The 22829-nt window shown below is 36.9% G+C and overlaps 1 protein-coding gene across 5 annotated transcripts in view; it reads left to right on the top strand.

The window, feature by feature from the left end:
- Nucleotides 1-22145, top strand: part of SDR16C5 (short chain dehydrogenase/reductase family 16C member 5) — a 34328-nt gene extending 12183 nt beyond the window's left edge. For all 5 annotated transcript variants that reach the window (XM_075213541.1, XM_075213540.1, XM_075213542.1 and 2 more), the window contains exons 2-7: nt 3841-4190; nt 7192-7323; nt 8832-8931; nt 13455-13599; nt 20093-20218; nt 21652-22145. In XM_075213541.1, coding sequence (XP_075069642.1) covers nt 3870-4190; nt 7192-7323; nt 8832-8931; nt 13455-13599; nt 20093-20218; nt 21652-21745 — 918 coding nt within the window. In that variant the 5' untranslated portion in view covers nt 3841-3869 and the 3' untranslated portion in view covers nt 21746-22145. The remainder of the gene's footprint in view (nt 1-3840; nt 4191-7191; nt 7324-8831; nt 8932-13454; nt 13600-20092; nt 20219-21651) is intronic.
- The last annotated feature ends 684 nt before the right edge of the window (nt 22146-22829 follow it).

Raw genomic sequence — 22829 nt, 5'->3', positions numbered from 1 at the left:
GAGAGAGAAGGGCAGGCTCCATTCATTTGAACCATTTCAGATTTTCTAGGGAGCTAGGAAGTTGCTGGCTTATCAAGAGTTGCACCTGCAATATTAAGGGCTGTTATTTTGTGTGTGTGTTTTATGTCTTGTTTATTTTTGATGCTGGTGAATAAGTCTAGCTGAGGCCAGTTAAACCAAGACACTGAACTGGTGTGATTTATCTGGCTGGAACGTGTGAAGTGCAGCCATCTAACCCCAGGAGATGCTACCCCAACCCGATCTTATGACAATAGGATTGCATCTTGGACATGTTGTGTATGAGGCTTGAGTGACTTATAATGTCTGTATGCTATTGATGGCTTGGTGATGGCCACCAAATGTAGCAAGTTATATAAATATCATTACAATCTATTTATGTTTTCATGGCCTCCAGCTTTTATGAGGGCTCCATATGCTTTTGAGGAGTTTATTTTTTAAATAGCCTTCTTCATAGTAACACTTAGACAACACTGACATATACACAGATTTCTGGTTTGTGCATCGCAGTGACAGCCATCCTTTTTTCTTTGTCAGCTTCATCAATATTAAAGGACAGCTACACCTAGATTCAGTTTTGGGTGAAATATCCAAAGGTAAACCTGGTCCCCAAAGGTTCCTTACCTGGGCTCAGGCTCTTTGCTGAGTGCCCTGACGTGCAGCTAGCACTCACTGCTGCTTCCCTCAGTCCTGCATGCTCCCAGACTAGAGTCCAACTACACTCTTCTCATTCCCGTTGACCTGGTCTTTGTTCAGACAGGCCGTATGTTGTCCACCTACTTGTTCCCTGAGGCAGTGTGCAGGAGTGAGAGGTGCATGCAGGACATAAGAGGACCCGCCAGAGAGTCTGAACGCTTGGCCCTTTTAAGTAATCTGTGGGAACCAGTTTCACTTAGGATAGTCCAGCCAAAACTGAATTATCCTTCGCTCATCTATTGCAAAATTAGTCTTGAAAAGTTATTGCAGACCTTTAACCTTCAACGGAGCCGCACATTCCCTTTTTAATCTCGATAATAACTTAATACGATACATTTAATGAAAGAAAGACACCTGTCTGTAATGACATATCAGCAGACATTTTAAACAAGTGTTACAAGCTATGACAAACAAATATGATAATGAAGCAGGAAGGACCTGGAGGCTCAGAGGGCTGCATGTGGCCCTAAGGCTGCGTGCTGTTCATGACTACTGTTATTGACTATTATTGACTCTAAACGTTTGTATAGTTCTGCTTTGCGTATGTTTAATAGTTATCTTATACTCAATTCTGATTGACATAACATTTGATAGATTCCCCTTTCTGCCCCGAAGCTGCATACTTCAGATACTTCCCTAATTTTTTTTCATGCTTTCCTATTTAGTGACATCGTAGACGACTCCTCCTCATGCTCCACCTGCCCCTTCTTCTTCATTCTCTCCATCTCTATTGTCTTTGTTTGCTTCCCATCCACGCTACACGAATCTCTCTTCTTGCTCATCGTATCTTCCACTCACCATTATCGTCTCCATTTGCTTCTTTGCCCCTCTTGAGTGTTGGCTCTCACAAGCTTGGCACACCTACCACCTATCTCCTCACTCTCTTTGTAAGGTTTCCTTTGTTCTAGTTGTGTCTTCTAACCTATTTGCTTTCTATATTGTCTCTACTTGTATTGGTTTTTACTGATGCTATTGTTGTATGGTGGATTCTGTGGAATCTTGTAAATAAACTATAATGATGATGACTTGTTCTCTAATAATTATGTAAATTTGTAGCCAACCATCATGTTTATCGAATATATTAACATATCTTACCCATATCCTATAGATTTCAATCTTGCAAGTTTAGCTCTCTTACCTCTTTGTCTGTATAATAATATCCAAATGTATTTTATTTACTGTGTTTGTTCCCAGTTGTAAAACAATGTGTAGTATGCTAGTGCTATATAAATACATGTTAAAAATGAGCTAACATGAAGTTGTAGTGTGAGGTACAGATTTGGCCAAAGACTTTTATATATACACTAACATCATAATTATACTTCATTATCTAGGTTACAAAACCGGTTGGGCACCTAAGCACTCTTAAAGACGTGAAATCTAATCTTTATTAACTGCCTGCTAAAGGTTGTGACTGAAATAATGGCGTGATCTATTATTTATGTCTCCATAGGCTGAAATTAAACGACAATACAAAAAACAAGCTTTTCAGTACAGCTTTGTAAAAAAAAAAAATATATATATATCAAAGTATGATGGGGTATTTCCTTCCCTCTCCATTGCAAACTGCAAAACACAAAAATCCCACAGCTTGCAATCACTGAGGGTTATTTATTAACATTACTTAAAGGTGCAAATCTCCACTAAAGCCAAAGTAACTAAACATCTGCTTTTGTTGTCTAATTTAGACCAGTGGTTCCCAAACTTTTGCAGTTCGCGACACCCTTAGAGTCTCCATAATTTTTTCAAGGCACCCCTCCAAAATAATTACTGAACAGTCCTGTTTTAGAAGTAGTTGGGTCAAAAAAACGTAAGTATTTAGGTCAGGACAGAAATACTTATTTAGTTGTATGCAAATATAATACACATAAATCCAAGGGAAAATAATATTTGTATATTTTTTTTTCCAATTATATTTGTGTCAAAGAATAATTGACAGCTAACTCGCACTGTGTCCTCCTTCATCTCCTCACACTCTGCCCCCTCTGCATCCAGTCATGCTGCCCTCTCTCGTGCTGCCTCCTCTGCCCTCACTCACGCTGCCCCCTCTGCATCCAGTTACGCTGCCCTCACTCACGCTGCCTCCTCTGCCCTCACTCACGCTGCCCCCTCTGCATCCAGTCACACTGCCCCTTCTCATGCTGCCCCCTCTGCCGTTGCCAGCCAAAGAAAAACTTGCCAATCCGAGATTTTTTTTCACCTAATTATATAGCTCTGCCAGTGTAGAAGGACAGGATTCCATAAATAACTATATTTATCAGATAGATTTCCCTCAACTGTTTTTCATGGAGATGCCCTTAATGCCCCAATTCGGTTGGAGGAGATAGCAGGTGCCATAAAACTATGCCCCTTGGAATGCCATCTAGGCACGCGCTTTGGCCAAGTCATTTATATGTCCCCTTAATTTGGGCTTTCTCTGAGTGTTTGGGTATTGCCATCACCAGAGACTGGTGGGACTATGGAAAGCTAAACATAACACCTGTGATGGACCAATGCAAGACCAAGCACTGTGGTCACTCCCACTAACCCCCAGGTAGCATCAGCATAGTTAAATATATATTTCTTCCCTAGGTACTGTATGCTATACGTCTCCGCTCCACTACCATGCCTAATGGCAGCTACAACAACTCTTTCGTCTAATACATTCTTTGTTTACCTAATTTATATTGGTCTGTCGATAACCTAAGCTGGCACCAGCCACAGTGTGAAGCCTCAAAATAAACAGTGGCCTTAGAGTCCCCAAAAAAAAGGGAATATGGTAATTATAGTATGCCACAGTGATTTATGTTAAAAAGCAAAAACAAAAAAACCACTCCTTTTCTCATGGGATTGCATCTTTAAGTAGAAAGTAATGTTAACAATGTAATAAATAGTCATTGGTAGCCTACAATACTTTTATTTTGTAAAAGGGACCATATGCATGGTTGTCATTGTCATTAGTCTTCGTGAAGTTCAGAGTTAATACTGAAAGTAATGTTTTCTGATTATCTGGTAGTATGTGGGGCTCTAAGAAAGTCAACACTAAATTGTAATCTATATAAAACTAGACTCCATCCTGTTTATATTTTACATTTTCTGCAAATAATATTTTATTTTCTATTATAATAAACAAGTACTCTTTTACAGGTTTTTTCCACACACAGAAAAACTCAACCATGAACTTTTTCCTGGAGACACTGAAAGTTTTGCTCCTTACAATCTATTTGATCTTTGAGTCCATAATCTTATGGTTTATCCCATCTCGAAGGAAGAATGTTGCTGGTGAATTGGTGCTCATTACCGGAGCTGGCAGTGGGATAGGAAGGCTTATGGCACTACAGTTTGCTCGACTCGGAGCTACACTTATTTTATGGGACATCAACGAACAGGGGAACAAGGAAACAAGCAGATTGGCTAAAGAAAATGGTGCCATCCGGGTACACACATATATATGTGACTGCAGCAAAAGGGAAGAGGTGTATAAAGTGGCAGACCAGGTAAGTGGTATATGTGCACTTCCCAATCTTTCACAAGCCGTTCTATTTCTAAAATAAAGCACCAGAGCAGCATTGTTATCGCCCAACACTGGGACCATGGGCTTAGATACCACACTAGGCCCTATAGTTGTGGCGTTTGTATGTCCTCTTCACGTTTGTGACTCTGGTTTCCTCCCACACTCCAAAGACATATTGGTAGGTTAATTGGCTTCTAAGAGAAATTATCCCTTTTGTGTTTGTGCGGTAGGGAATATACATCCACTAGGGCACGGACTGGTGAATGATTAAATATTGTCTGAAATGCACTGCGGAATGTGTAAGCACTATATAAATAACTGATCATCATCACCATTTATTTATATAGCGCCACTAATTCGGCAGCGCTGTACAGAGAACTCATTCACATCAGTCCCTGCCCCATTGGGGCTAACAGTCTAAATTCCCTAACACACACACACACACAGAGAGAGAGACTAGGGTCAATTTTGTTAGCAGCCAATTAACCTACTAGTATGTTTTTGGTGTGTGGGAGGAAACCCACGCAAACACGGGGAGAACATACAAACTCCTCACAGATAAGGCCATGGTCGGGAATTGAACTCATGACCCCAGTGCTGTAAGGCATAATGATAATGAATAAATAACCCAGAGCCCATCATTTGCTTCTGCCTCCCTGTCTGTCAAATATGTTTGTTGACCATACCGTGCTGTGCAGTATAGCATAGCGGTAATAAAAATAGATCTGGTTACGAAAAAAAGTTACAGGATATGCAGTGCCAGTAGGCTTTAGACCTTGGGCAATTGGAATTTTCAATAGCGTCTTATATAAATGCAGTTTGTTACATGTGTAATTTTCAGACAAGAACCCAGTTTAGATCTCTGGCAGAACTATCCAGTTGTAGCACTGCTGAGAAATACAGAACATTGGCAAGCTCCACAGAGTTGGCTTCGTCATTTTTCTCTCTTTGATGTTGTTTGACTGCACTACTCACAGATTCCTAGAAAGACAGATCTGCGTAAAACGACATGAAATGGGAAAATGCACCTGATTGTTCATGTAACATTTACAGCGAATGCAAAAGTTTGTTGTCTTATGTATTTATATTTTGAGATCGGGGTGGGATATGTTGGCCAATGATTCTTTACTTCATCTCCTGGCAACACATACTTAAATAATACTTTTTTTTTTAATGTTGAACAGCATGGAAGGTACAGCTGTGTGTGGGTGCCACTTACATTAAAAAATAAATACAATTGAAGTGATAAAACTATGTATAAATAAACTAGAACTAATAATCAGGTAAAGATAAATGTGACAAATACCTAAATCATATAGAAGTAATGAAAAGTGTGAACAAGATGTGGTGGGAAAGGTATGAGAAAAAAAATCTATAGATGCACAATTTAGATGAAAGTGGACGTAATATGGACTAGTCTGACAGTGCGGTTCACACCGAAAAATGGGGGAAATGCAAGGTTCAACAAGCAAACTGGTAAAAGAACATATACAAAGCATCTAACACTTGTAAAGTAAATGACAAATAGACGATAGAATGAAGTTAGTTGCATCAACCTTTTTTTTTTTTAAGGAAAAAAGTGATTAATACTATTTAATTATCCTGATCCATTTCTAATAACAGATCTAGATCATCTACCTTCCTTTTATTCAATTTAAAGGTAAAAGATAAATTACATTTATTAGAGTTGAAGGTTTGGGCAAAATTTTCTGACTCTTCTGTCCCATCCCACACCAACAGTAGATTGTCGATGTAATGGCTATAGAGTTTAATCTTAGGCCCCACTAAAGAACCATTAATAATGTGTTGCAGCTCCCAGCCCCCCCCCATAATCATGTTGCCATAGAATGGGGTAAATGTTATCCCAATCACTGTGCCCTGTGTTTGGAGATAGAGCTGGCTCTCAAACATAAAACAATTGTAAGTTACAATAGATATAAGGCAATAAATATCGATTATTTGAGTTTTAAATACTGCACAATTAGAACTCTCCTTTTTGTATTTTTATTCTTTTTTATAGACTAGTGCTGGTTAAGGATGCAAAGTAAAGGAGAAGCAGCTTCCAATTCATGTATTTGTATTAATTGTGCTTTCAGATTATTAAATTTAGATCATATTTCTTCTTTTTATTTATGGTAAAGAAAAAAAAAAGTGTTTAAGAAAGACACAAATCCCCTATCAGATACCCTAGAAAACCTTCCCTTTCTAACATCTGCTGCTTATAAATTAATTGAGCAATTTGTGTAAATATAGGAATGAACTGTGTGTTTAAGTGTTACCTGTTTTTGTGTGTTGTTGTTTTTTTTGTATGGTTTTTCTTCTTTTTGGTGTTCTGTGCTTTTAAAAATGTAATGTAATCAGTGTCGCCAAAATAAAATGTCAACTTGTGTTTTTTTGTTTAATTGATTTGTAGTCAAATCAATACAAGAACTATGGACAACAGCAAAGTTTCACATGGTGATATTTATTGCTCCAGTCACCCAATTAGCTTGTATCAGGCCATCTACCCTGTAGACCAGGGGTAGGGAACCTGTGGCTCTCCAGGTGTTGTGAAACTACAAATCCCAGCATGCCTTGCCACCTCTCTGCTGGTTATCTACTGGCAAAGCATGCTGGGACTTGTAGTTTCACAACACCTGGAGAGCCACAGGTTCCCTACCCCTGCTGTAGACAATACTATTCATTAGTTGTTGGTAATGTCACTTTTGACTGTTTTGCAAACAGTTGGAAGATATAAGATATTGAAAGTGAGGGAATAGAGTGATACCTGCAACTCTATCGTGCTCTAGCTGACTTCTGTAAAATGTAGTGTAATATTCAAACAGAAATGTTATCACACTTCTATCATACGTAAAGTTATGCTTTAGCATAAATATGTAAAAACTACATTTTGATATTGTGGTCTAAAATGCTTTTTATAAATACAAAATATGCATTTTTTTAAAATATATTTTTCAGTCTTATAATATCCTCTCACTCCACAGGTGAAAAAGGAGGTTGGTGATATTACTATCCTAATTAACAACGCCGGCATTGTGACTGGGAAAAAATTCATCGACTCACCTGATGCCCTTGTGGAGAAGACTATGCAAGTGAACACAATGGCACATTTCTGGGTAATCCAGTTTGTCCTGTTATTGACATTTGGCGAATTATTTACAACCTGCATACTTTCATTTTCCTGTTTAGATTAATTAATCCCATCTCATTAATTATTTTTTTTATTTTTTTTCTTTAAAGCCGGGAGTCCTGGACCCAGATTTAAATCAGGGAGTCATGGATTATATTTAATTTAATAACATGTATTCACTCTTTAATTATTTTTTTTTGTAAGATGTTAAACTTCCTAGTAATGAAGCCCTTCAAGGGCTTCTATTTCACCTCTCTGGTATTCTAGGAAGACAAGAGACCACTTTTTTCAAAAAGGGGATTATCCTCCTTTAAAGTGAGTTCTAACTTCTTGTAGGGTAAAAATAAAAGCCATAAGCCCATTCTGACTTTGATAGTCTTCTGGGGTTCCCCTACTTTTGAAAATAAAAGTTGGGACACCCATGTGATCTGTTTGCTCAGGCCTTAAAGAACCTCATATTTCCATTTAGTTCCCAAATAAGATAAAACTATTGTTGGAACCAGTTTGAGAGAAACCTTCACACAGCGTACAGTAATTTAAATTTTATTTTTTGTACTGCTGCTTTCTTGAGAACTTGATGCACTCTACTGAGGCTGTAGATTAAAGTGTCCCCTTGGGTTTGGCAAACTATTTACGGGGGGGGGGGGCCTTATGTCATCTTGGCCATAGGCCTATAAGTGTCCCAAGGCAGCCTTGACTATAAGCCTGGTTTATTTTCTTCTATATAGGCAGTAAGTTAGATGGGAATGTGTGTAGTTATTGATTGCATGCGTAGAGTCTTTTATACATCACAGGACATAAGCTTTGAACAATGGCTAATACATTCATGTAATTTTGTATTTATTACAGTAATAGAAACAGCTAAAATTATTTCATATGTACTGAAAAGGAATACTTATAGTGTGTAATAATTAAATATGTATAGCCATACTCTGCAAGCATGTCATGATGGGGTTGTAGTTGCAAACTGTTGCACTGGCCAAGCAGGAAAGTCTTCCTGTAGGTTATATCAAAATGTTGGCAACTATGCACTTTGTTAAATAAACTCCTTTATCATCGTCTAAGGAGTTAACAGAAAGCAATGATGTGCTATAACCCATAACAAATAATTGGATGCCAGCTTAAAGCCGTCTAGTGTAATCAGACTAATTAAACCTAATGTCTATTTGGTTGCCACTGGTTGCAGTACATGTGCTTGTGTGTGTGTGTGTGTGCATATATATATATATATATATATATATATATATATATATATATATATATATATATACATATATATATTATATATAATGTGTGTGTGTGTTCTTTATTTGTATAATTGAACTTTATTCAGAAGATAATATATCATTCTGATTACCGTATATGTGTGCATATCAGTGCAGTCTCTTCTCTTGCTTACAGACAGCATTTAGCTGATGGATAGATCTTCCACAGCAGTGGGATCCTTTTATGAGTAGTGTATGTCTGTATAAGTAAATGTCTCTTTCATCATAGACCTATAAAGCTTTCCTTCCTGCTATGATGGCCTCCAATCATGGGCATCTTGTGAGCATTACGAGTTCTGCTGGACTTATTGGAGTGAATGGGCTAGCAGGTGAGAACAGTACTTAGTAAAGTTGTACATAGCGTCGTGGAAATATGAAGCCATTCAGAACGTTGAATAATCAGAGATGCTTTATTTAAAATCAAAGAGCTATTTAATTATAGAGCATCAATAAACAGGTCTTTATATTTCTTTAAAACTATGTTGATATGTGTTTGTTACAACTCATGTGCACTACAGGGTATAATTAGCAAGCACAGCGATTGCAATTAAAAATAATGAGAGGAAAACAATATAAATGCATAAGTCAAAATGTCTATGACAAGTTTTGTATTACTCGCTAATGAGCATTGGCAGAACACCCAACTGTCTGATTGTGAGACCCACCACAGCTGATCCTTGTCATAGGGACATTTTATTTATTCACTCGATTGTGGACTTTTCAAATAATAAAGAACAAATCATTTATTGAAGCCAACAAGTTCCATTTAAATCTAACCTAATAGAAAGAACCTATATCTGGCTAGTCAACTGGTGAGAAGTTAGTGGCACAATAGTTCCTCCTATTAGATATGGTCCACAATAACGAACATGTGAGTAGATGCTCATTGATTAGGATGATTGTTGATGATCTGGTGTGTTAGTGAGTGTATATATACTTGTATGTTTTCTTTTATGTCTAAACATAAAAACTTGTGACTGCATTTACTAAATTAGTTCCTTTCTCTTAATTGAGACTCCTATCCTGTCAGCACACACATGACTAGGACTGCGCTGTTTATAGTAGAAAGGGGTGGTCATGGAAGCAGTGGGAGATATGTAAGATGACCTGCAGAGAAACTTGGCACCCTCAGGTAGTGCATGTAGGTTCTCCAGCAGCCCAAACCCCATTACTGCAGCAACCAGTATTGCTACACAGAGGACCTCACCTTCCAGTCATAATTACACATAACTAGAAATAGAACTGTAAATAGGAAATTGCTTATGATTAAGGGGGATGTTGTTACCCCTTTTTGGGGCCACCTGTTGCAATATTTTTTTTACTTACACCTTATGACAGGGGTCGACAACCCCCGGCATGCATGCCAGATGTGGCAGGTGGACCACTTTTGTCTGGCACGCTGAGCTCTGCAGCTAAAGTTAAGTATGAAGCACACTATGTAGTGGGGGCACAGCTACATGGCATTCTATGTATTGGGGGCACAGCTATGTGGCATTCTATGTATTGGGGGCACAGCTATGTGGCATTCTATGTATTGGGGGCACAGCTACATGGCATTCTATGTATTGGGGGCACAGCTATGTGGCATACTATGTATTGGGGGCACAGCTATGTGGCATACTATGTATTGGGGGCATAATAATAATTATTTTGCTTCACGTAGGTTTCTCAGGGACATTTTGTGAAGTGTTCACTAGTTAGAGAAGTACTTTGTACTGTAATCCTGTTCTATATAATATGGACATGAAACCAGAGTGCTCTCATACATACTGTGCCCGAGTAGTGACTTGAAACAAGTCTGTATTTTTCTGAACTGCATTGCAGCCGACCTAAGGTTTCAAACAAGTAAGAAAAGAACATAAAATTGTGCTTGAAACACATTATCAGTTAATTGTATAACTTAGTAACTTTATATTACTATAAATAATGACCTTTGATGTTGTGGCGGCTAATATCTTATCTAGAAGTGTGATGTCACTGCTAAAGTGCATTAGCCACACTACCAGGACAAAGGTTATGGTCACATAATTTTCATAAATGCTTGTGAAATATGTGGCACATGCTACATTATTATTTATTATACATGCGCTCACTGTCCAGTGTGCAGTCTGCAACCAGGTCTCAAATACAGACAATCCTACACAAAATTTTACTTTTTCAGACCTGGGGCTAGATTCACTAAACTGCAGGTTTGGAAAAGTGGAGATGTTGCCTATAGCAACCAATCAGATTCTAGCTTTCATTTATTTAGTGCATTCTACAAAATGACAGCTAGAATGGCAACATCTCCACTCTTTCAAACCCACAGTTTAGTAAATATACCCAGTGGTGTTATAAAGATGCCTTCTTTCAATAGGAGACAGGGCCACTTTACTACATTAGTGTACTACTGGTGCAAAGCCAATAGTACAAATGCTGCTGTGTAAGGTTTCAGTAGCTCAGCAACTGCTGATTTCCAGAGAATGGTGCACATAACAAAAAAACATCCAGCGAGCAGCCGTTTTTTGAGTGAAAACCCCCTGTTAATGAGAGAGGTCAGTGGAGAATGGCCAGACTCATTCAAGTTGATAGTAAGGTGACAGTAACTTAAACGTCCATGCATTACAACAGTGGTCTGCAGAAGAGCACAGCACTTCATACTGTGAAGGGTTGAGCTACAGCAGCAGAGGACCGCACCAGTCCCATCATCTAAGAACAGGATGGCGGGAGTGGTGCCTCGGCCTAAAAATGCTAATACATATAAATCTGTCTTTTATTATAAAGTATAATTCATACTGTCAGAAAATCAGAAATATAGTCTCAAACATCTATATATTTTTTTTTTGTTGCATTTTAAAATGATGAAGTTAAAACTATTTACAGACAAATGTTTAGTATAGAACCTCCTACCGATACATTCTAACTTAGACCAAGTTGGCTTTGTCCTAGACCACTGGTAGAAATAATTGTATTACTTGTAATTATATTGCACATCAATGTACTGTTTTACATACACATTCGCTAATGGTAAATTTGACATTGAGAGTATGATAAATTGGGAAACAGAATATGTGATCTATATCTTACACTGTAGTTGCAAACTTCAATATGTGGGCCCAACACCCCATCTATTAATGAAAAAGTTCTTGTTACACAGAAGAATTATAATATAAGAAGTAGTTACCCATAGTGTCTCACAACACTTCGCTACATCCCATAATGGAGACCCATGTGATTTGTCATTGTCAATTTGTACAGTGGGTACAAGATGGACAGTTTTGGTGAAACAAACATGAGCATCCCTTTATGGCCACAGTCTACGCATTTTTTAATGGCTACTTGCAGCTGGATAACGTACCATGTCACAACGCATACGTCATCTCAAGCTTTTTCCTTTTTCCCACCGGTCGGCTTCCTCTCTTTCTCATCCCTTTTTCCCTTCTCCCCCTTCCTCGACTCCGTCTCCATCTCTCTCGTCTCATCCAGGTGTCTGTCTGTCTTCCCCTCACTTTAGATTGTACGCTCCTTTGAGCAGGGCTCTCCTACCTTCTGTTTCCATCACTTTTAACTGCGCTCTAAAGCTACTCAGCTCACCTCCTCTCTGTCCCTCTGCCCTCTGTTGTCTCCTCTCGCTTCTCTCCGCTCCCCTCAGTGACTCTTAACCCGTCATCCGTGCCCACCCTCTTGGGCCCAAGTTACCAGCCTGTACTCACTTTTCCCCTCCCTCCCTCTCTTTCTTGCTGTACCAGAGCCCCCAAAGTTATAGTGCTTACTGTTACTTGTACCGTGCTGTTTCACCTTGTACTGTGCCATTGTTTGTCCTTGCACTGCGCTACGGATACTTTGTGGCGCCCTATAAATAAAAATTAATAATAATAAAAACATGACAACTAGTTCAGTGTACTCCAATGTCTTCCATAGTTATCAAATCTCAATGAAATAGAGCACCTTTGGGGTGGAATGGGAGATTTGCAGCATGAGTGTGCACCTGACAAATCTGCAGCAAACTCCCAGCACCTTGTTGAATTCATGTCGTGTGTGTGTGTTTATTTTTCATTAAATGGGTTGTCCATTTTTGGACAATCCTACCTTAATATAACCTACCCTCCTGTAGCAAATAGGGATGTAGGGATGTCCCTTAAGGTTTCCTGAAGCTGGATAGTTCCACAGTACACAGTGCTGGAAGATTACATCTGTCCAGTCATCAGTACAGATCCATAGAACAATGAATGGGTTCTAATACAGGGCTGTAAGCTACAATATCACTGTATTAAAGTGATCCAGCATGTGGTATAAGGGATTCACAGTTGAAGTGAGATCTCCCTTGCTACATAGAGGTTAAACAGGTTACAATATTAAGGGGTTGTCCAAAAATTACAACCCCTATTTAAGTGAATGTACTAGCATCTAAAATAACAGTAATCTAAAATGTAGGCATTTATTTATGTATCAGAACACACAAAAACCACAAGATTATTAATATTATCTATTTATTATTTAAATATATAAATAATAATATAAATAGATGATGATAATTAAATGTATAAATAATAGCTAATATATATTATCATCATCTATTTATTTATATTATCTATTATTTATATTATTATCATCTATGTTTATGAAAACACTCCTTGGAGAGCTTTCAGCAGAAAATGAGAAACTCGCTGAACTTTACATTCAGAAAAATCATTCATTTCAATTAGATTTTTTTTTTACTTACAGGATTTGGAAAATTATATTTTAAAATTAAATTATTTATTTGATGGTGCCAACTACTGCAGTAATATTTAACAACATAGTTGCTTTATTTAATCATTCTTTATCCCAAATTATTAGCTAAGCATGGATGTCATTTTCTTTTCTCTTGCAGATTATTGTGCTAGTAAGTTTGCAGCCATCGGGTTTGCAGAATCGGTTGGCCTTGAAATGTTGGCTCTGGGGAAAACAGGGGTGAAGACCACAATTGTTTGTCCATATTTTATAAACACCGGAATGTTTGATGGATGTACATCAAAGTAAGTATTCAAGAGAGACCATTGTGTGGTATAAGCCTTGACTTGGATCCACTTTGTACCTTATACTGCATCTAAGAAAACTGATGCCCACCTAAGTCTTGACACCCAAAATACTAGAACTATATATTAAAAGTTGCTGGTGACACAACAGCTGGGAAGTATGTTGATTAATTCCAGGTTTTGGACACACTACAGTTCGAAAGTGGAATGACTGCTCTTACTATTATAGCATGACCTAATATAGGACATAACTAAGATATTACGACCAGCCTCCCACAACCACTATTGTATTAGCCTGATAACACCAGTAGATAGACCTCACTGAATGCTCTGTCATTCCTTGGTTGTTTTGATGTCCTCTCATTGGACTTGCAGATTGAGATATTACTTTGGTTGATAAGTGTGAGTTGTTGTGGTTTCTATGCTAGGGCACTTTTTTTTAATCTTCCATACATATTTTATATAGGAACAGATTGAGAATACAGAGATAATTCAGTAAATAGTAATATGTTAGGAGAATTCTTTGAGATAATATCTGAGGCATAATCATGAATTATGAGTAAAGTGTGGAAGAATATTGAACCCCATCAACTTTTGTAAATGGCCATAGAGAAACCACAAAATGATTTTTTAGAACTACTTCTATGGAAAACGTAACTTACACTCTCTTGAATATTTAATTTAAATTTTTTACCTTAATTCTACATCTCAGTCCAAAAATCCTAACACATAGGGGTTAAGTGGATGGGTGGTAGGCTTTGAGAAAGAGATGAGTTTTGAGTGCACGTTTGAAGGAGCACAGAGTGGGAGAGAGGCGGATGGAGCGAGGGAGGTCATTCCAGTGAAGGGGGGCTGCACGGGAAAAGTCCTGGATTCTAGAATGGGAAGAGGTGATCAGAGTGGAGGAGAGGCGACCGTCATTGGCCGAGCGCTGGGAGCGGGCGGGAGTGTGAATGGAGAGGAGGTTGGAGATATAAGGGGCAGTAGAGTGGGAGAGAGAGTTGTAAGTGGTGGTAAGGAGTTTGAAAAGTATTCTGTAGGGGAAGGGGAGCCAGTGAAGGGCAAGGCAGAGAGGGGAGGCAGAGGAGGAGCGGCGTGAGAGGTAGATGAGTCTTGCGGCCGCGTTAAGTATAGAGCGGAGGGGGGAGAGACGAGAGTGGGGGAGGCCGGTGAGGAGGAGGTTGCAGTAATCCAGGCGGGAGATGATGAGTGCGTGTATGATGGTTTTGGTGGCCTCCCGAGAGAGAAAGGGACGGATGCGGGCGATGTTGCGCTAGTTGGAAGCGACAGGCTTGGGCAAGGGAAAGAATGTAGGGGGCAAAAGAGAGAGAGGAGTCAAGGGTGACACCCAAGCAGCGGAGTTGGGTTACAGAGGAGATGGTGGTGTTGTTAACGACAATGGAGAGGTCATGGTGGGATGAGTGGTTGGGAGGAGGAAAGACAATGAGTTCAGTTTTGGAAATGTTGATTTTGAGAAAGCGCTCCGACATCCAGGAGGAGATGGCGGAGAGGCAGTCAGATACCTGAGCGAGGAGGGTGGGGGAAAGATCAGGTGAAGAAATGTAGATAAATCTGTCTTTTTTACAAAGCATAATTCACACTGTCAAAAAATCAGAAATGTGGTCTCAAGCAAATAATTTTTTACATTTTAAAATGATGAAGTTAAAACTATTTATAGAAAAACTTTCAGTATGGAACCTCCTACCGATACAGTACAACTTAGACCAACTTGGCTCAGTCCTAGAACACTGGTAGAAATAATTGTATTTACTTGTAATTATATTGCACATCAATGTACTGTTTTGCATCCAAAATAGCTAATGGTAAATTTGACATTGAGAGTATGATAAATTGTGAAACAGAATATATAATCTATATCTTACACAGTAGTTGCAAACTTCAATAAGTGGGCCCAACACCTCTTCTGTTATGTAAAAATTTACTGGTACACAAAAAAAATATAATTTAAGAAGTAGTTATCCATAGTGTCTCACGACACTTCGCTACATACCATAATGGGGACCCATGTGATTTGTCATTGAATGAGATTGAACATATTACAATTATAAGAGAAGCATATGGGATCTTTATCTCAAATGTCCAATTTCCTGAGGGATTAAATAATAATATAGAGTTAAATAACCTTTACAATTTGAACAAGTTACAATATCCGACCCAGCTCCTTTAAGCACAGGGGCAATGCGTATTTATGTATTGTCCTTGCTACATTATTGGAATCTGATTAGAAGTTGGAACTTTATAAATTAATCATATATTATATGTAGCTGGCTTTAAAATGTATTACTTTTATTATTAAAATACTTTTTTCTTTAGATAGACTGTTTACAAATATTTATTTAACTAGGTCTGATTAAATGATTTTTTTCCAATTTTTATTTGAGTAGATATTTCAGTTGTCATCCCTATTTGCCTCTATTGGTTATCGAATATCTTGTTATTTGTGTTATTTTTGATTGCACATTTAACCATCTATTTTTAGATCCTAGCATTTTTACTGATATGTTGATTTATATATAGTCATGTTATCACTATGAGTAATGATTGGGTTCTACTTTCGTATATATACTTGTCATAGCTATAACCAATACAAGTTTTAGTTATCAAATTTGTACTCTATATTTTATTTTTATTACAAATCTAGTAGTTATTTTTATAAAAGTTTGTTGGAAACTTTAAAAATATAGACAATTATAAACGAAAATATATATTCTGTTTGCTACTGTGTTAGATACTTTTATTTAATTCTGTTCGATTTCCATATATGTAAAGTATAGTACACCCATGTATATAACACTAGGGGGTATATTTAATAAGCGGCGGTTCCAACAATCCGATGGGCTTTGTCTTTAATAAAATTATCCTTTTAAAAAATGATGGTAAACCGCTGAGAATCGGTGGTTTGCCGGGACAGCTGCTTATTAAATATACTCCCAAGTATCTATCTATTTGATTCAGTTCAGCTTTCATATATATATAAGGTGTATTAAACTGTTGAATACTGTTCTCTTTTTATATTCATTGTCCATGTAGTTTGAATATACTACTATTAGACTTTGGAATCAAGATGGTTTATCTTATCAGTATTTTTGTAAGGTATCAAACTCCTGCTTATGATCTATCTGTCGCTTATTGGAATTAGAATTTCTGTTAATATTTTATGTTGTAGAGGAGTTCTAACAATTTTTAGAACTTTATATATGTTTTGACTATATAGTAATATTTTATCTTCTGAATTATGGATTCACTTCTACCTTTCTACATATGTTTTTTGTGTCCTTAGATTTATAGTTTGTTCTGTTGTGCAACTCTGTAAGGGTTAAAAATTCAGAGATTTAGATGTTGCTCAAAATAGTTAAAGCTTCCTCATTTCACACTTTGCTTATTATTTTCCAGTAAGGTCATGAGACATACGGTAATTTATAAAATTTTAAACAGATAAGGGAAGTGGGTGCCAGCCATAGAATTATGATGTACTGTGTCAATTGGATGAAAAAATTAATATTGTTGCAAAATGAATATTTGAAATGTGTCTATAAAATGATGTCTGAGCACTGCCCAAACGGCTGTAGAACTTCTGCTTTGACGTTCTGCCATATAGTCTATATTGTTTGCTATAAAAGAAATATTTTTGACTCCATTATTGTTTTCCTTGGACCTCATTTTATGGGATAAGAATATTTGACAGTGCTGTTTTGCTTAATGCACTTTCTCTTATATATTGAGGGAAAGTGTGCTTTTTCAATATAATACTATACAGACACAAAGATACAATATCTAAAAGATTAGGGGGTAAATGTATCATACCCCGGTTTGTTCAACTCGCGGGAGTTCGGCATCTACGCAGCTTACATTTAAAGCGGCCGAACTCCCGGAGTTGAACAAACCGGGGTATGATACATTTACCCCCAGGTGCGCCAAGGAAACCAAGCATTCAATAGATAAAATAAAAAAGAGAGATGGATGACTTCTTCTAAAAATACAATATACATTTATTTATAATCAATTCAAAGAATAAAAAATGAAAATAAAATACACAAATCATGTAAGAATAATAATAGCATATATCACATCAATAATGAATACTGAAGACATCACATTCTGCGTTAATAATACTATGCCTGTCTAGTAACAAACGACCAGATTAAAAATACAAGTTATAGGACTCTGTAAAAAATGTGCAAATAGTTTCAAGTTGATATAAACCGAGTGTGTTGCCAGTACACTTTGTATAAAAAAAAATTTTTTAGAAAAACATTTCGGCAGAAGAGAAGTATATCGGGAATTAATACAAATGTAGTAGTCACACTTTAAATAGATCCTAACACATGTATAAGAAAAACGTTTGTATATTGGATATATGTGGATCCACTAAATATAAATAATGAAAATCTTCTATAGTGAAGTAAATAAATAAAATCATTTGGAAAAGACAGAGCAGTCAGGACTCAAACCTTATCTGGCCCATGGAAATGGCCGGATCCTAACACGTCAAGCCGTAGCTTGATGTATTTATATGTAAGTAAAAGAATAAATATAAGATCAATTAAAAAGCATCTTAAAAGCATCCAAGAAGTAGAACCTATTTTGTTACCTGACTTACCTTTGACATGGCTTCATTGAAACTGTAGCAATTTTGATATTGATAAAATAATCCACTTTTGACTCTATCTAGGTTCCCCCCTTTTATATTATAGACATTTGTATCCTATCTCTGGCTTACCATACAACATCATTGTTATATCCAGTCGATTATTTATCTGCTATTAATTATTTAAAATGTATATTTTTACTTTTCAATAAAGATTACATTTTTACTTTTCTATCTATTGCAACACGGCACCCTTCTGGTGATGCACACGGCAGACATCAGTCACAGAAAAGCTTCTTGCTTGAAATAAATGGTACTTTATTGTTCACTTCATATTAATAGAGCAAACTTTCATCAGGATGACACCAGGCAACCTAACTGTGGCTAGTCCCAGTTTCCCTCACTGGCCACTAGCTGGTGTCGGTCAACATGCATAGCAGCACAAAACTGGTTTGTATAGTTGAGACTCCTCCCACAGCCTTAGATTCCTCTTCATTGCAGACACACCCCGTCATCCTGCTGTAACTGTGGAAAAGACACTTTTATAGAACACAAGTTAAATCACACTTTACACTTTTCACATCTTACACCTGCATACCGTAATCTTTCAAAATTTGAGCTTCTAATATTTCCATCAGACAATAGAATTTACCTAATCACACAAAATAGCTTTTGCTACAACCGTGTACAACCGGTCCGCTTCTATGAAGCAGAATATATAAACGCTTCAGCGCCGTATACGCTCATTACGATCTCCGAGGAGACTGATTACCATCATTGCATCAGGCGCTTCAACAGGTGACTTTTTACCATACTTTTGCACAATGCAACACCTCCATTGCTATGTCAACGTTTATTAGAGGTGCTTAAGCTTATGGGGATCCCGAGGAGTTTGGTCATTAATACCATCTCAGATATTTCAACAAGCGATATTGCATTATACTCTGGATACGGTACACTAAATCCGTTTTGCACTGGGAGTCACTATACCCTTTGGTACAGATACGCTATAAATGGGTGAGATCATCCTTATTAAATCTCATTTGTCCACACAGGACTAACACTCTGCATCAATAGATTTACATTGTGATATATATGGTGTACTGGCCAGACACCCTCACAAATTTATTGTATAGAGATAATTTGTTTAGTGCTGTGTTTATTTCATTTTGCTTATGTCAATATTTTGAATCCATTTAAATAAGGTTCATACCTTATTTATGTAACACATGTGAGATTCACTGTTTTTTATATATATTTCAATAAACTATTTCATCCTTTATGGACGCACCCTGTACATTCATGTTCAACAGAATTTACCTACTTGGCTTACCTATTCATTATCTCCGTGCATTTCCGTTTACAGAACTTTTAGGCTGCAACCAAAACTAACCATTTCAGACAAGCTTATCAAATTCCCGAACAACTTTCTTAACATCCCTAGACTATTCAGTCACCGCTAACTACCCTCTAACCTCTCATTAAAAACTTACAAATACTTTCCATTCTGTTTAAGCAACTCTCTGACCCCAAACCAACACTGCTGTGTCACTATATAGCCCCATTGGCATAGAACCAGAAAGCAATAAGTGGGACTTAACCTTCTGTATCCAACTCCTATTGTTCTATAGATATTATAGAAAATAATCCCCTCAATGTATAATGCATAATATGTCAGCACTTCAAAAATAAATGATAATAATATTAGATTGTATGCTTGTCTGTCAACACCCAGTTTTGTTTTATTACTGTACTTATTACTGTACTGTGCTGCAGAGTATGTTGGCGCTATATAATTATATGTTAATAAATATAGAAATGAGTAAACATTTGTCATGTGTCCTCAAGGATTTTTTTGTATTTGACAATATTTTTATATTTCAGATGGCCTCGATTCATTCCAATTTTAGAGCCAGACTATGCTTGCAAGAAGATTGTGGATGCTATCTTAAAAGAACAAGTGTATCTAGTGATGCCTCGCAGTTTGTACCTCATATTTGGTTTAAAAAAGTGAGTCCTGTTTTCACAGTCTGTAGTATTTATGGTACAATTATAATTTTCCCTCTAATTATAGATCAGTGTAAGGTTGGTAAGTGCTTCCTACATTTGCATTTGGCTTGGGTCTAAGCACCTTATTGTAGCAAATATCAGTCTCCTGGATGTAACCTGTTTATTAGCCAATCAGACCATTGGAGCGTTCAGAGAGTGACCAATCAGATTTTGTTTGCAGATGATGAGCGTGCTGATCTTGTGTAAGGTGTGATAATGGTAGTCAGAAGTGGGGTGCATGTGACAGGGGCAGTGTCACCAGGTGAGGGGGTGAATGGGGGTGAGCAAGAAGCAACGGGTTACATAGTAGAAGGAGACTGGTCCCTAACAGCACAGATTAGTTATGTGAAGGTCCTGACAAATTGCTGAAGTAAGAGTATAAAAGTCAGATGGATCTCTGTATGAAAGAAAGTTCATACATACAACTTTTTTAAATTTTAAGTGTAGAACTCCTTTAAATATAACCCTTATATACTGGAAGAAAAGTGTCCCACTAAAGAAATTTATCATGTAAAATGACACTGAGAAATCCAGTCTCCCATAAATGCTGTGGCTTCTCCAAACTTCAGTCTATTGTCAAGGAGTTTTCTAAAACTGCAAATAGGTCTACTGTGGTAGTGGGTTACTAGATAACTGGGTGAGTCCTGGGGAATGGACCTTGTAGTTTTACTGGCTTGATGGTGTTATGGGAAGGAGGGGTTGTTACAACACTGGATTTGTCCTTCAAAAAGTACAAACCAAGCAATTATATAATCGGTCAATTTTAAGCTTTATGGTTAAATAAATGTATAAAATTAATTAAAATGCATGTTGTTACAAATCACAAATACATACATTTACCTGTATGTATACTGTGAAGTATTTGGTGCGGTGACAGTCGGGCGCTTTTCCCTGCACGTTTAAAGCATTTAGCGTAAACGTTCCAAATGGAAGTAAGTCACAGGGAATGTTACACAAATGAAATGCTCAAGTGGTTTTTAAAACTCTGCCAGCAAAGTTCAGGACTAGTGTTCAGAGCATTTAATAAAAAACACTCTCTAGTTGAAATAGGTCTGATTGATCCTGAAGCTTGGAAAGCGATCGCTTGAAACGTGCCTGTGAGACTTAGAATCACATCATATGAACGCTGCTATAATAGATGTGTATTGACATTAGTAATAACCTTGTAAAGTGCAGAATTCTAACATTATCCAGGTAATATTGGACCGACCTATTTGGATAATGTTAAAGAATGTTATCACTTTTTTGACCTGCCCTTTTTTAGCCTTCTGCTTCACCTCTGAATCTTTAAGATGGCGAGTTCCAACATGGGACCTTGTTTTTCCTCCATGTCATGTTTGTTTATATTTTGTTTTGTGTGTAAAATTCCTCTTTTGTTGTTTTTTTCCATTTAGTATTATGTCTGCAAAACTGGGAGTTGTGCTTGGAGATTACTTTGGAGCTTTTAATTTCATGGATCATTTCAAAGGTCGTGTCAAAAAGGAATAACTTCAAGCTGTACAGTTACCAGAATTACAGTGGCCAGTGAATGTACAACAGCTTTTAGTAATAAATACATAAATACATACCTGAGACTTGGGATCATGACATTCTCAATAAAGAAATATTTGTGCACCAGATAAATTCCAGTTAAAGCATCAACAACTAGCAGAAAATGAATGTAAAAATGTGATTGTTAGATTAGTAAAATGACAGAATGTTCTTCCTTAATTGGTAAATATTATATTGTCTTAAGTGTTTTTTCTAACTATACTTATATATTTTTCAAATAACTAATATAAACATATACCCAAAATGGGGTAATTATAGTCATGCATTTCTGATGTTTGTTGCAGATCATTGCCATTTCAATGTTGCTTTACAAATAAACTTGTTTATTTTATAACCAGCATAGAGTTGAGAATTCTATAGTTTAAACTACTAGAAAATGTTGCACTTGCCTTGTCAACCTAATTGCTTTGTCTTTCTGGAATGTATAACATGAAAGTGCTGGCTAGAAACGTATGGGGAGAAATACATTCTAACCTGATAAATTCAGCTCTGTTTCATGCAGAGGTTTTTAGTTTTACTTCTAGCCAGTGAGCCAAGGCCTTACACATAACTAATCATCGACTTCCTAACGGGAGTCCTATCTGCTGAATGTGGCCCTCTAAGAGTTTACTCTTGGCTCGACCTTCAATAAATTAAAAATAACATTCCAGAATAAATCCTTTAAATCTTTCTTGGGTTTGTACATTGTTAAACATTGTTTTTTACATATAGAATTTGGACTCTTACTAAATAAGACTAAGGATTGCACCAGATTTACGTCCGAGAAAACAAACGATAACCATATAATGAAAAATATATATATGGAAGAGTGCTAATAAAATTAATTTTTAATTTTTTTAAAACAATATAATATATTAAAAATATTATTCACTAATACATATACAATCTAATAGATACGCTCAGCATAGCAGAAGGAATCATGGATGTTTCTGAATAAATTGTCCGTAGGCAGTAGTGTCCATTAGTATAGCATGCATAGGTGACTCCAATATTCCTGATAAATATAGGGTGAATAGTTCCT

This window comes from Mixophyes fleayi, chromosome 5 (genome assembly GCF_038048845.1).
Source record: "Mixophyes fleayi isolate aMixFle1 chromosome 5, aMixFle1.hap1, whole genome shotgun sequence".
NCBI classification, from domain to species: Eukaryota; Metazoa; Chordata; class Amphibia; order Anura; family Limnodynastidae; genus Mixophyes; species Mixophyes fleayi.
The sequence above is the reverse complement of the archived record's forward strand: the minus strand, read 5'-3'. Positions and strand labels throughout refer to the sequence as shown.